General features: G+C 44.7%; 2 protein-coding genes across 2 annotated transcripts; both read right to left on the minus strand.

Annotated features, from left to right (window-relative positions):
* Window positions 1-113: 113 nt before the first annotated feature.
* On the minus strand, window positions 114-7,554 carry sytl4 (synaptotagmin-like 4). Its single transcript, XM_037461451.2, has 17 exons — window positions 7,323-7,554; window positions 7,174-7,246; window positions 5,927-6,136; window positions 5,545-5,760; window positions 5,218-5,327; window positions 4,790-5,048; window positions 4,194-4,311; window positions 4,017-4,107; window positions 3,827-3,912; window positions 3,207-3,299; window positions 2,617-2,795; window positions 2,109-2,211; window positions 1,595-1,756; window positions 1,289-1,394; window positions 1,099-1,204; window positions 809-1,017; window positions 114-452 (listed from the first exon to the last, which is right to left on the minus strand). The coding sequence occupies exons 3-17, from the start codon at window positions 6,043-6,045 to the stop codon at window positions 310-312; spliced, it is 2,100 nt and encodes a 699-aa protein (XP_037317348.2). The 5' UTR covers window positions 6,046-6,136; window positions 7,174-7,246; window positions 7,323-7,554; the 3' UTR covers window positions 114-309.
* Window positions 7,555-7,631: 77 nt separating this feature from the next.
* Window positions 7,632-12,403, minus strand: trmt12 (tRNA methyltransferase 12 homolog). The gene is made up of 7 exons (XM_037461456.2): window positions 12,154-12,403; window positions 11,781-11,949; window positions 11,478-11,670; window positions 11,219-11,369; window positions 11,020-11,129; window positions 10,653-10,810; window positions 7,632-9,268 (listed from the first exon to the last, which is right to left on the minus strand). The coding sequence occupies exons 1-7, from the start codon at window positions 12,204-12,206 to the stop codon at window positions 8,933-8,935; spliced, it is 1,170 nt and encodes a 389-aa protein (XP_037317353.2). The 5' UTR covers window positions 12,207-12,403; the 3' UTR covers window positions 7,632-8,932.
* Between the last annotated feature and the right edge of the window lie 1,774 nt (window positions 12,404-14,177).

The following is a 14,177-nucleotide window of genomic DNA, read 5'->3' on the forward strand; positions in this document are numbered from 1 at the left end:
AGAAGTTCTGTATCACATTTAAAAATGGCAATAATACATAGTCAGAATCTTTCAAAAAACATCCCATGACTGTTTAAGTGCTCCCAAAATAGCTGGGAAGTTTTTGGCGTATTTTCAGCAGTTACACCATTCCACAGTCGGAGTGGGGGAGAGGGGTGAGAGAGGGAAGGGGGGGGGGGGCTGCTAAAGGCAAACCCGATGTTCAGCAGGCCAGTGAGCTGCGGGTCTGCTTACAAACCTGCATGTAGGTTCACTGGTCTGATTAAATGGCAAAAGTAATAAACGGGGCGCAGGCCGGCGTGCATAGCCTCATTTTCCCTTCAACATAGTGGAGCGCAGAGGCAGAGCGCCCTCTGCCCACGAGTCCGGGTACTGCATCATCTTCTCCCACAAACTGACTTCCTCTCCAACCGAGTCCATCTCCACTTCCACTTTTCCTGCCTTCACAGTGCCTGCAGGATCCAAGATTACATCAATACGAAATTAAGTGCAGAGTCTTTTTACTATTAATGATAGCCAATTCCTTTTACTCGCCAAATTTGAAAATAGAAGCTTCAAAAAGGTGCTTAAACTGTAGACTTTTAAAAAATGTGTTATGATAATTTGTACCAAAGGCTCAACATTCTGAAAAACATTTGAGTACCTGACAAAAAAATGTTACTTACAGAAGTTGATTTACACTAGAATAGTCCTAACTAACCCCAAAAAGGGAAAATAAGGTCTAGATTCAGATAAAAAAATATTTATATATTTATTATTAAATATAATGGATTAACCATTATAATATTTATTAAATTGTATCTTTTACCTTTTTTGGAGCCGAGGCGAACTCCGCCCAGGAATTCGTTGCTGGACATGGCCTCCCTGTCCCACACCGTCAGCTCCAGACACATCTCCTGCAGCTGCTCCAGAGACACCTCCTTGTACACAAACGTGTGGTCATAGTGGGGGTTCAGGTTCTTCTTCACCACGGGAGTCTTCTTCTTTGTGGTCTTGGCCTTCGTCGGGAACAAGCACCTGATGAACACAGACAAGTTCTGTCTTGAAAAGAAAAATTAAATTAAATTACACTTTAAGACGGGAGAGTTTGCCACTCACCCTTTCACAAAGCTATCTGAGGTGCCTCCTGGTTTCATTGCAATCAGATTCTGTGCCTCTTTAATAAGGACGTGGAGTTCTCCTCCCTCAATTGCCGCCTTTTTGCCTGGAGAGAAGATGGACACCCTTAGAAAAAAATTCAGTCAAAGAGTTTAAAACAGTTGGAGTGGTTTTTTTGTCAAAATCTTACCTTTGACTTTCTCGGGTTTGGGCATTTTAGGTGTGACATACTTCAAGGAGATCACCAGTTCCCCTTTGTACAGAGCAAACGCTGAAGACGGCCCACCAGAGGGAGCCTGTTTAAGAAGTATTTAAGTATTTAGGACACAATACCGCCGAGTAGCCCGAATCAGTAAAAATAACACTGAAAGTCCTTCATTTATCTCAAAGGTTTTTTTTTATGATTAAGCAGATGTGTCCCTCACATTCTTTTACACATTAAACTTCACCGGTGCCACCTTTAACCTTTTAACTCCATCCAGTGATTCTGATCTACCTTCCCCATGAGAACCACGCGGTCCGTGTGCGGCGAGTCGAGGTCTCGGGTGTCCAGGGTGATCTCCACCTCTCCGAGGAAGGCGTTGCGGCTGAAGCGGCCGTAATGCCAGACCGAGATCAAGACGGAGCGAGTGACCAGCTGAGTGCGGCCGATGGAGTACTGTTGGGGGGGCGGGGGGGGGAGAAAACGACAGGACGCCGTCTCAATACTGAAACCGTACTTGGTCATGCATTAAAAAAAAGAAACATTCAGATTGTATCAGAAGTAGCATTAAGCATCTTAAAATATAAATCAAGAGAAAATCTAAAATTACAGTAATTTAGCCAAAGTGGTTTCCTGCAGCCGCTTCCCTTTGAACCGTATTGTTTTTTTTTAACGTCAATAGCTTTTCTAATCTTTCATGTCAATAGCAATCTGTGGGTGTGGTCATTATTTGCAGCAGTCACTCTTAGGGGAGTGTCATTAGGTCAACAGTGGCCTTCAGAGAAGAGAAGAGCACGTTCTAAAACACCTTCAGGGTTTCTTCGTAGACGGGGTTCACCGTGTTCCTCTTGATGCTGGTCTTCCTCTTGCTTTGGCGAGATTTGTCGGGGAGCAGATAGCATTTCACATAACTGAAAAAAAAAAGAAAAGAAAGAAGAGCAAACTGTGTTTCTCTCTTCGGATCAGACTGCTGGTTATTACGCCCTCTTTCCTGACTAAACGCTATTAAAATATCGGCTGACATTCAATTTCCTGCGAAGCCCAGATAATCACCTCTGGGATGCAAGAATCAAGGCTTTTGTAAACACAGCAGCTTCTTATTTGCGCTGATAAAAGACGCTAACACCACTGAGAGCGGGACGTGTGTGTGTGTGTGTGCACACACAGTAAAACCCGTGCGTGTGTGTGTGTGTGTTTAAAAGCAACAATCTCCTCTCTGAAAAGCCAGAGTTTGAGCAAGCTGTGCATCGAATTACAAGCGGCCCCCGAATCCCCGGCTGCCCTCGGTAGAAAAAGAGGCCGGGTGTAGTATTTACGGGTGGGAGAGCTGCTTGGCGGCGTCGCCGTAGGCCAGCCCGCGGCACTCCTTGATGAAGACGTGGAGGCTCTGGGTGTGCTCCTCGTAGCTCAGAGAGAAGACGAGGTCTCCGCTCACGTCCACGCTGTCAAAGTCTCCGGCTTCGCTGTAAATGCTCATCAGGCTGCCGAGTGTGCTCTGCACAAACACACAGCGGAAAACTCAATAGATAATCATCAAAGACTGCAGCGTTGGTTTTCAAGTTTCATTATTAGCACACACACAAAAAAAAATGGACATTTAAAGAGAAGAAACAACATGAAAACAAAGAAATTATACAGAAAATGAATGAATGCCGAGGTGTTAACAGAAAGGGACTGAGAAATGAGCAAAGATCAGGATGTTTCCGTCAGGGTCTGAATCCAGATTGATCTTCCTACAGTCATGCTTTCCCCTGGGCCTTTGGTAACTATAGCAACCCCAGCATCTATAACCTCAGGATATCCTGAGGTTATAGATGCTGGTTCAGATTATCTAACATCAGTTCCATTCGGAGGGAGACATAATGAGCTGCTCTTCAAAGGGCTGTGAGAAACGTCAACACGTTACCTTTGAGCTGTGCAGGCTGTAGGAGCTGGAAGCCATCGTCCTTTTGTGGAAGGTAACCAGGCGGTCGATGTCTTCCTCCTCCTCTCCCCCTTCCTGTGGCAACATCAGCATTTACAAGACGCCCAGTAGGATTTTTCTCATCATCAGATTATTGGTTGCGAGCAAAAGTAAGACATGAGTGATTAAAAGAGAAACCATTCTTCCCAATAGAATCATAGACGGTTTAAAAAAAAGGAGAAAACTTCAGTGTAATCTCCTGCAATCGGAGGAGGTCCTCCATTTTCCAGAGACATTCGGCAAATAACAGGAAATAAACCGCCACATGCGAGGCGAAGATAGCGTGCGAATAGCCTCAAAGACAAACATTTTATGAAGCCACTGCACAAAGAGGCCTAACTTTCTCTGCTACTGGAACTATATCTACAAAAAAATCCTCCTGAAGCATATCACAGCGCTGCGGATGCTGAAAAAAAACAGCCTTTTCATAGACATAAATTAGTAGACGGATCGTTTGATTTACACTACACTAAAAATCCCCTTTTCCCCTAGTTGAACCCCCCCCCCCCCCCCCAAAGTGCTGACCAAACAGAATATAGGTTTGTGAAGAGCTAGGTGCTTACCTGAAGGTCCAGGCCCGGCACAGAGCGGCTCCTGCTGCCCATCGAGGCCTCAGACGCGTCCCGCAGGTCCAGAGTGGATACGTACTCTGTCACACACACACACATCAGCAATTGAGCTGCGATACACACAAAGAAGGTTTTTACGTTAGATTCTGGACGACTGAAGCCCGCGCGGTGACTGGGCGCTGACCAGCAGGCTTCGCGTCCCGTTTGATGCTCTTCTTGAAGAGTCGGTCGACGTCCATCTCCGGGCTCTGGCTGACCGGATTTACTTCTGGGGCCTGCGGTGACCAAAAAAAACACAAATGGTTATAGAGGAACACAAAGCGGTCACTTGTAAAAAAATAAAATAAATCAAAAGGCCTACGCTGTTGGCTTCCAAGTCGGCGCCGTCAACACTGACGACATCTACTTTGTCTGGAGCGGTCAGACTGGAAACAGTGGACCCTGCCGGGCTGGACGAAGCCGTGAACGGGTTTCTCCTCCTGCGTGTTGACACAAGTCATTGTTAATAAACACCTACAACCTCCTCAGCTGGTGTGTGTGTTTCGGTTATTGTATTTATTCAGGTACGGAGGTTTCAGGTGGATGATTCCTCCGCGTGAGAGCAGGCAACAGCTTCATAACCGAGCCCAAAACGCAAATAAATAGCTTAATGCAAGTAACGTTCTGTTGATGATTCAGGATGGTTGGCTTCTTTAGAAGTCCACACCCGTGTTCATACAAACAAACTGAATTTACTCATTTATTATGATTGCCGATCCTGACGGTCAGTAGCACAGCAAAAGCCTTGTGGAAAACGACATAAACCGAAAATCGAAATGACTCATTTTAACATCTCCATGGTCTTGTTCTAATGGGAGCTTTGGCGTTTTGGGCTACAGCCGAACACTATTTGGAATAACATATTTATTTTTCTTGCTGTCCATTCGGATGTCTCGGAACAACTCGAGGTGGGTTTACCTTTGTCGCTCCGGGGTCTGATGGGCCGACTCGGCGTCTGGTTTGCTACTACACACACTGCTGCTTTCTGCAGACTCAGAGTCGCTGCGTGTGGAAGCGATCGATCCGGAATTCTTTTTATTCACACGACTGATGACGACGCACTCTTTGTTCGCGGGAATCGGATCTTTCTGCCGGACCCGTGGCACAGGCACCGGAGGCTCCTGCTTTATTTCAGTGCTTCTCAAAAGGATTTCTCCCGTTGTCTCGCGCTTGTTCCCTATTAAAAACAGAACAAAAAGTTACATTAAAAGAAAATACTGTCATGCTGGGCGCAGTTTTTAAACATGGCTGTGAACCGGGACCACATTCCAGCGACCGGCCCCGGCTGAGAGCTGTTTACATTCCCAGCAGAACAGCCGATACCCACTTCCTCTTCCTGCTCTCACCCTGCGGTCTCCTTTTCAGGGAGGCTCTCACGAGGTCGTGTCCGGGCGTCGTGGAGAAACGGTTGACCCTCTGATCGTAGAACCAGTCGCCCGTCCTTTTCTTTAGATCCCTGGAATGCGACAGAACACGGTCACCCGTCACGCTGCCGAGGAGTTTTCAGTCCCTTATGTTAGATCGGTGAGGGACGGTTAATACGTCATTAAAACAAGCAGGCGGCCTCTAGGCAATCTGAACATTATAAACCCTAAAGTCAAACAACGGCAATGACTAATGCCTGTTGAGGCAAATCAAAAAAGGCGAGTGGAAGAAAGAAAAGGACTCCTTACGACTCCTTTGCGCACACGGTGCACAGCCAGGACCCTTTGGGGAAGACTGTTCGGCACTTGGTGCACACGTGGTGGTTGCAAATCCTACACTGGCTGGAGGAAAGGGTCAGTCGACGGAGAGGCTCCAGGCATCGGCCACAGCTGTGCTCGCTGTACCTGCCGCTGCCGCGCTTGGCCCCTTTCCTCTTCGCGTCCAGCAACTCCGTCTTCAAACTCCTGGAGACACAAAACACCAACGTGGAACGATGCATCCCGGCCCAAAATCAACGCGTTTCAGACGGGAGAGTCGCTATAGTCCGCTGCATGTGCGGAATGTGCGAAAGGATACTGTAGTAGATGAAGACATAATACAGGAAGGAGGCACTAAAAGTCAAATTCTCACCGCACGCGCTGCTCCTCGGCCTGCCTCAGCGCCTCGTCCCGCTGCAGGACGTCCTGGATCAGCTCCCGCTCAGAGTCCGACAGGAAGCCCAGGTTGATCATGTCGGAGGCCTGGAGCATCGTGCCTTTTAACCGTAAAACCTCCCTCCCTCCTCCCCTCTCCCCCCGGAGTAGGCTAACTGGCTCGGCTCAGAGGCATCGAAATGATCTCCTGTGGACGACAAAAAAACACAGAAGAAACATGGGGCATGAGCTCCTGGCTGTTGGGCTAATGGAGAGGCTGCTTTAATGGCCTACAGAGCTCCGCGGTAAAAAAGGGGAACTCTTTGATCGTGCTTAAACAAAAAAAAGCATTGCCTGGGAGTATCTAGAACAGCAGTAAGACTTTGGGATCAAACCACCGCCCTATTCCAACCTTCCAAAGATGATAAATGACTCAGGAGGAACCAGGATGTTCTTCCCACAGACAGCTTTCTGCCCGGTTAAAAGGTTGCTTTGAGAGCGACAGGCAAAACAACATGAACTTGGCCGCCGTGAAGGGTTCCCACCCTCTAAGGATACAGAGATCTGGGTGGAGTTCAGGAACTTCCACCATATTTACTTATTTCCAATTTGTCAGCAGTCATCGTGGATGCGTTACCCAACAGTGTCCCATGGAAACCGTCATGTCCCCGTCGGAGACTCAAGCAGAATTAAATTTAAGTGTGGCTGCTTTTAACACCTCTTCCTCGTGGTTTGAATGCCTGCAGCCAACGAAGCGGCACGAAGGTTCCACGCGATACCTGCGACGCGACCGAAGCAGGTGAAACCTACTCGGCGAGGAAATGGCGCATGCGCGTGCACCAGATGACAGAGATAGTGCACCACTTGGTATCATCCTTCACGAGCCCCAAAACAGGGGATAATGATGACGCGATTCCTTTAAAAAAAACAACAACAACATTGAAACACGTCTTGTAAACCAGAAAATCCACAAATAATGCAAATGATGCGCGTGCTGTTTTTTTTGTTGCTTATCTCAACAGAAGGGCAATAAAAATAAAGCTGTAAACGCGATTAAAACGTTCACGTCACGGTGCTGACTGTAAAATAAACTAACGCAAAGGTTGCGCTGTTTTTACCGATTGGAGGAAGAATTGGGATTTTCGGGCTGGGAACGATTCGGTGATTTCCACGACGTGAATTAGTCGGAAAATCCGCCGTCAAATTCAAACGAAAAGAGATCCAAGTGACACAAAAAGCGCCCACCTGTCTGTTAAAAGTCGACTTCCCCTCTGCAGCTCCACGGCGTGCGTCACTACGGTCCACAGCCAAGATATTCCTGAGAGAAAACACCGTTAAAATGTCTTTAGTAACGCGACCACATGTCCGCGTATCCGCGAACCGCTTTCGCTCACTTTTCCTCTTCGGCTGTGAGCGACTTTCCACACTTCTTCTCCTCCTTCTTCTTCTTCTGGACTCGCGTCCCCAAAACGTGTTGACTTAGTGCGCTCCCGAGCACCGGAAGATAAGGGAAGTTTTCTGGCCAACAGGCGGGAGGAGCGCGCGCCCCTGCGCATTTTTCCACGACAGGTGCTTTTGGCTTCAGGGTTCACCACACGTGGAAACTTTTTTTCCCCCACTAAAACGGTCCGTTGATTTGCTCACTTTACCCCCCCCATCGGACGTGCCCGTTAGACCGGCTTTACATTTATGAAGGGGGGAAAAAAGAGTTAAGCGAGAAGTGCACTAAATCAACAAGCTGTGAGGCTTTATTGCTTTGGTGGAAATAACGCAGCGCAGGTGGTGTGCACGCGCAAACGTTGTGCCATCATTTGTTGTGAAGGCGCATGCAAAGTGATGTTGGAGGACATTGTTAAGCAAATGATCACCGGGCCTATAAAAAGACTTTAGACGTCTCAACCGTACTTTAAACAAATCTCTGGAATACAATTGGTCAGTGTGAGAGATTATTAATCTATTAATTCATAATCTCATATGGTCTCTTGGACCAATAGTACAGACACATATTATTTAAAGTCGATTTAAATATTGATGTTTATGTCCGAAACACTGTCTTCATGCATGTAGAGGCAAAGAATGGACATAAATGACCATGGATACTTCAGCTTTAAGGCAAAACTCAATTCTGCAAATCTCACCCCCTCACAGCAAATACAGACACGTGACATGTTGGTTCACCACAGCGGCGCCGGCGTTTTCTACTGGGAGGTTTGAACCCCAGTCACGCAGAAGAAATATCCCTTATTTGGGTCAAAATGCTCCCATCTCAATCAGGGTGCAACCGGCTGACCGTGAAGTGGCTGTCACATGATTCACATCCTTTCGGGGCTTACGAATCCATTCATTGACTCCCAGGTATGTCAGCAAAAGGCCCCAACTTGGTCTGTTTCTTTTCCTCCTTTTTTCAAGTCATGTAATAGGGATTAAATTGGCTGCCACCTTCTGCTGTTGCAAATATAATTATATATATATATATATATATAATGTGTGTGTGTGTGTGTTTCCTGCTCACATTTCTCGATGGCAGTTCCGTATATCTTTGGGTGTTCCTGTAATTACCAGCACACTGGCAGCGGTCACGTCTCAGCCTACAGCTTTATCATTTCAGCCAACCGCGAGCGGAAGGGTTTTCAGCGAGTTCAACACAGCGGCGAGATGCCCTTGAGCAAATCACTTTGACCCGCTGCTATCCAGTGGGCAACAGATAAGGCCGTGGTTGTGGTGCAGCTTGGTGGTTTCACAGATGGGATTATTTTTGCATGTTTGTAAAGCGGGACGTTTCCTTAAAAAAAACAAAAACAGCATATGTAGAATAAATAAAAAGGTTTATGCAGTCATTAGCTGATTTCACTACCTGATGGATTGTAATCACATAGAACCCGGCTATTGTTTGGTTTCATTGGAAGTGTCTTCAAAACAAAACTTTCTTGCAGAGTTTCTTCTCCAGACAGCAGGACATTCAATTTCGGTAATTCACTGGGCATTTGTGTTCCCCTCCCTCAGCTCAGGAGGGTCTGCACTCCAAGTCCAGCACAACGTGGTGGACACGAGGCGCGTACGACTTCACGCCTTCTATGCGCTGCGTGTTCGTTGTCCATTGCGCGCCCGTGACCTCCTTCAGAAGGGAGGCGATGCGGCGGGCCGCGCCGTCGGCCCAGGCGCGCCACGCCTCCCTGGCGGCTTTCCTCCCAGAAGCCCCGTGGCATGACGTCACGTTGTGGTGAAGGTGCAAAATGCCCCCTGATGTTCTGTTGAGCAGCCGACAGGCGACGGGCCAGCCGTCCTCGGAGCTCGGTACGAGACCCAGGTTCACTCGGTCGGCAATGTCACACAGCTGGAGCTAGAAAAATAAAAGATATTTCATGTTAAATAAATTATGTTCCCCCCCCGAAAAAATTTATGTCATTATTTTGTAAATTGTAGTGAAGCTGATTCTACTTTTAGTAGGGCAGTCAATAGATTAAAAATAATTAATTAATTAATCTCACATTTTGAAATTAATCTCGATTAATAGCGGTTAATGAATTTTGTTGTGGTACAATGTTGTTTTCAATGAATGTTTGGTGTTCTTCTAAAAACGAAATCTTTTAAAATAATGAGTGATCACTTTAGAAAGCGTGTATTTTAGACACTGTTCGCACATTTGATTATCAGGCAGAATTCCACCCGGTTGAACATGTTGAACTACCGATGCTTCCTGCTGTCCTCGTGCACTTTGCTCTCAACTCTCCATCATTTGACGGCTGTGTTTGAAGTGCCAACCTTCTCCCCACATTTAGCCACAAAACCACGGCCTGTTAGGGACACACTGGTGGTCCTCTGCAGACTGTGTGCCGCGCAGGGTAACGTTAGATGTTGGCATGGAAGTAGCCTAGCAGCTAGCTTAGCCTAGCAGCTAGCTTAGCATAGCAGCGCTTTAAGTGTCAAAGTTCGGTTTGACAGGTGGGGTAAGTCTCCGCCTGTTATATTTCATTTCCCATTCAAAAAGCTTTCTCCATCTTGATGTAACTGACTGCAGCTGGCGGCCGATTCATTTCCGCTTTGAACTTCCGGTTTACTTCCTGTCCCGGCATTAATGCATTCATCTCGGCCACATTAATTGCATTGATTAATGCGTTTATGTTGACAGCCCTCCAACCAGCCAACAGCCAGTCATGGCAGAAAATATTTGGGTGCACGATTTATGATTTGACCTACTGGGCGAGGAGAAGAAAAGTTGATCTAAACATCGAGTTCAAGTGGCATGACATAAAATCTAATTTGAAAAAGGTTGAAGTGCAAGAACCTAATTACAACTAATAGAGAAGTATAAAATATTGAATCGAAATAAACTAAGCTAATCCATATTCCTCACCGTGAGTTCAATGGTAACAGGTGCGATGTCAAAAATATATTAAACAAATGCGTTTTTATAATTTGTTGATGTTTTGGCAGAATTAAGTATCAAAATGCCACATTATAATTGTATTATCTAAATATTCTTTCACAGAAAAGCTATTTACGACAACAGCAACAAACACACTGTAATGCTTGATTTTCTCCTCCAGAGAGGACCAATTATTTAATTATTGTAATATCACTTCATTATTATCACTACTATCCAAGCCTGATCCGTACCTCTTTTGTGTAGCTGGAGGTAACAGAGACGTGGCCCATGATATTATGCTAATATTGTAATATTTGCGTGTACAATAAAACATGACATGAGGACTATGGGATGTTACTTGTCGGTTGTCTCCCTGGTGAATGGTGCAGCGGTCAGAAACCCCGTTTGCCTCCAGGTTTTTCTGTAAAGCTTTAACTGCATCGGGGTTCCACTCACAGGCGTGAACACGACTGGCCCCCGCGTGGACCAGATAGGGCAGGGTGAAGTATCCAATACCTGACACAAGATACAGCTGTGTGAGTTAATAATTCAAATTATGTTTAATTACCACTGAAGAGCACATGGGCTGCACACAATTTAAGATGTAAAGCAGGAACTACTACATACAAGACATGCATTTTATTATTTCCCTTCGGTTGATGAGTAAGTAAAAACAATAGTAATAATAATAATAATAAAAACATAACAATTGGAGGTTATCCCACCTGCATACAGATCCACCACAGTCTCCCCTGTGCAGTCAAATGCAGCCACCCGGAGCTTCTCCGTTATGTTTCCAGCTGAGAACATGCATCGCGTGACATCAAACTCATAACTTAAGAGAAGGTGAAGAAATAAAAAAATGAAGACGTCTTTTAGTCATCGTCACCAACAACAAATTGATGGGTTAGGACCGTGACATACCTAATCCCGTTGTCCACATGTTTCACCCAGCTGTGCTCTCCCACCAGCATCGTCACCACGGGAGACCTGAACCCATCTCTGGATATTCGACTCATCTTTGCCAGCCGTTTGGCCCCCAGTGCTCTTGCCACCGCACTCCATATCTGTTGATCTAAAAAAAGAAAAAAAAGTGTTAAAAGTGAAATAATAAAATCAACAAATGTCTTTGTACACGTGTCGCCACGTAAAAAAAAAGTGTGCGAGGGTTTGCGATTAGTACCCATCTTCTTCCACAGCGGCAGGGAGAAGCATCGCTCCCCCAGCAGGAGCAGGTCTCCGTGCCTCTGGAAGCTGCGAGGCAGGTCCCCCCTCAGCTCCTCCGTCCACCTCTCACCCTGAGGTTCCAACCACTCCTGGAGGATTCGCTCCAGTTTATGGCCGCCTGTCCTCACTTTCTTTGACTGCAGGGGAGACTGTGGTGTAAAAAATGGACAGACAAAGGGGGGTGCATGGTCATGGGTTCTTTAAAGCTGCACCATAGTCCCATATATTATTATATTCCTGTGAGACTCAGCTTAATTACCTGACTCCATACTATTTCAAAAGTGCCATCTGGAGCCAGTGTCGTTCTGAGAGAGAGCAGATCGAGGTGTGGCAGGCGGGAGGATGCAATGGGCAAGAGGACGGTCTCATCTGAGTCTTTCAGTAAAGACAAACCGAGATCAAGAGCCCCCCTGGACTGTAGACATCTCCTGTAAAATGAGAAGGTTAAACGTCAAATAAGACAACTTGATATAAAATATTGTTAAAACTACCGCAGACAGCCACAAAAAATAGATTTAACTTTTTAAATGCAACATTTTTTTCGTCCACATAGGTCTCGGTTCCCATCATTATACCTGGTACCCATGCTAACTGTTAGCTTGCTTCTCTTAAGCAGCTAGTTGTCTGATTACCTGAGTTGCTGCGCGTGACACTGCGACACGCGAAGGCAAGGCACCCCATCCATCTTATAAGAACAAAAACGAATCGTAAGCGTTCATGTTTGACGGTTCAAAATCGCCAATTTAGCCTGCAACGTATTAATTACAGATCCCGGAACAGGTGTTACGTCAAAATCTGCTCCCTCGTCAAAAGCGGTGTTTTTGTTTGGTTAAAGGACAGCGCCCCTTTGGGTCGTTGCGGTCGAGGATACGTGAAGCACAGATCAGCTGGGGAACAATATCCTGCGCAACACCTGTTCAATCAGTGGGTGTTTCTCGTCGGATTATTTTGCAGGGCGGACCCTTCAAAATATAAACCTTTATTCAAATTATCGACGGATAACACAACACCTGTGTAGTTTCCATCAGAAATAAAAAAACGCCACGCTGTTAAACCTTCTTTTCCGTCAAATAGGATCTATTTATAAATAAAAGATGATAGATATGCGTTACTTAAAATAAAATGTTGGGAGAGAGCGACGGGTAGAAAGCGGTGGCAGTTTGGACAGTTTCTCGTTGAAGCCAATAGATGGAGACAAACGGCCCAAAACCTCCGAGCATAATTGAACTAATCTCATTTAATAATGAGAAAAAAAACGTTTACCTTATTCTCAGATAATAAAAGGTATACATTTTATAACTAAATAAAGTAGGTATAACTCAGTACAACGTTAACTTTGTATCGCACCACAATGATGTACAAAAAATCGTATTGAATTAAATTACAATGGCAAATCAATAAAAATGAAACAGAGGCAATAATATAGGCCCAGTAACCAAAGTATGGAACATGTGTTTTTTCATTTTTATATGTAATCCACAATTACCTAACATTATATCAAACACACTGATTGTAATTTCATGAGATTTCAAGTCATATTTGAAATGGTTTCATACAAATGTCAGGATGCATTTTTTGTTTTTGTTAATGGTGTGAAACGTTTTTCATACAGTAAACGTTTTTTTTCTGTTTTGGGCATTAAAGTTATATGCACCGTTATTTCATATTTTTGTTTGCTAATTTGCAACTGCTGCACAACAGTTTCAACTGGGATGTTCTGTCTTATTTCCTTTTATGGTATCTGCTGTAGTAACACTGAGTAGAGTAGATCAGTAATGCTACCTTTTAGCTGAATGCTACAAAAGAAAAGACAAAAGAAAAGGGACTGGTTAAGAATGGATATCAACAATATAAGACCGATACGGATAACCCGCTTGTCACAGTTAGCAAAGAAAAAAAATATTATTTTAAGACAATTTCTGCAGAATAAAATAGCATAACAATCCAAGTACACCCTTTAAAGGGCAATGCACCTTTATTTCCAATGAATAATAAGACATTAGAATTAGAATTTGAAAAAATATACGTTCACATTTTCTCAATAAATGAACCAATAAAACAACACAACCAAAACATTTCATAAAAATCAACTCTCTGCTCTGCAACAATAAGTTCACTGTGTGTCGTAGTGTTAGGGACATTCCTGCTGTTTATTGCGGCAATATGTTCACCAAACATGCACGTGAGCAAACATTATCAACGTCAGCAATATCGTGACTTCACAGGTTTTGTGTCTTATTTCCTATGAACAAAGTGCAGCTACCAACATCTGTTCAACAAACAAACTAATCATCAAGCAATTTCCTTTAAAGAAACACTTCTGATCTGAATTCAGGAATCTATTGTGTTTGTTTCCTCCTCTCAATGTTTCGTTCATGCTTCTGTCTGTATCTGAATTTGCTCTTATGTTTTAAAAGGAACATGAGGAATACTTTTGGAAATGAATATCTTAGATCAACAATTAAATCAGGAGCAAAGTTACTGTTAACTCGCTTGTGTTAAGCTTTATTTTATTCTCACATGGAGCAACATGTACACACACACAAAATACACAACACAACACTAAATCATCAAAACAACAGATACAGATCCATTTAAGATGGAAGCTTGATATAACACATTAAAAATGTTGTGCACACTGAAAGTGAAGACATCC

This window comes from Pungitius pungitius, chromosome 2 (assembly GCF_949316345.1).
Source record: "Pungitius pungitius chromosome 2, fPunPun2.1, whole genome shotgun sequence".
Classification (NCBI taxonomy): Eukaryota; Metazoa; Chordata; class Actinopteri; order Perciformes; family Gasterosteidae; genus Pungitius; species Pungitius pungitius.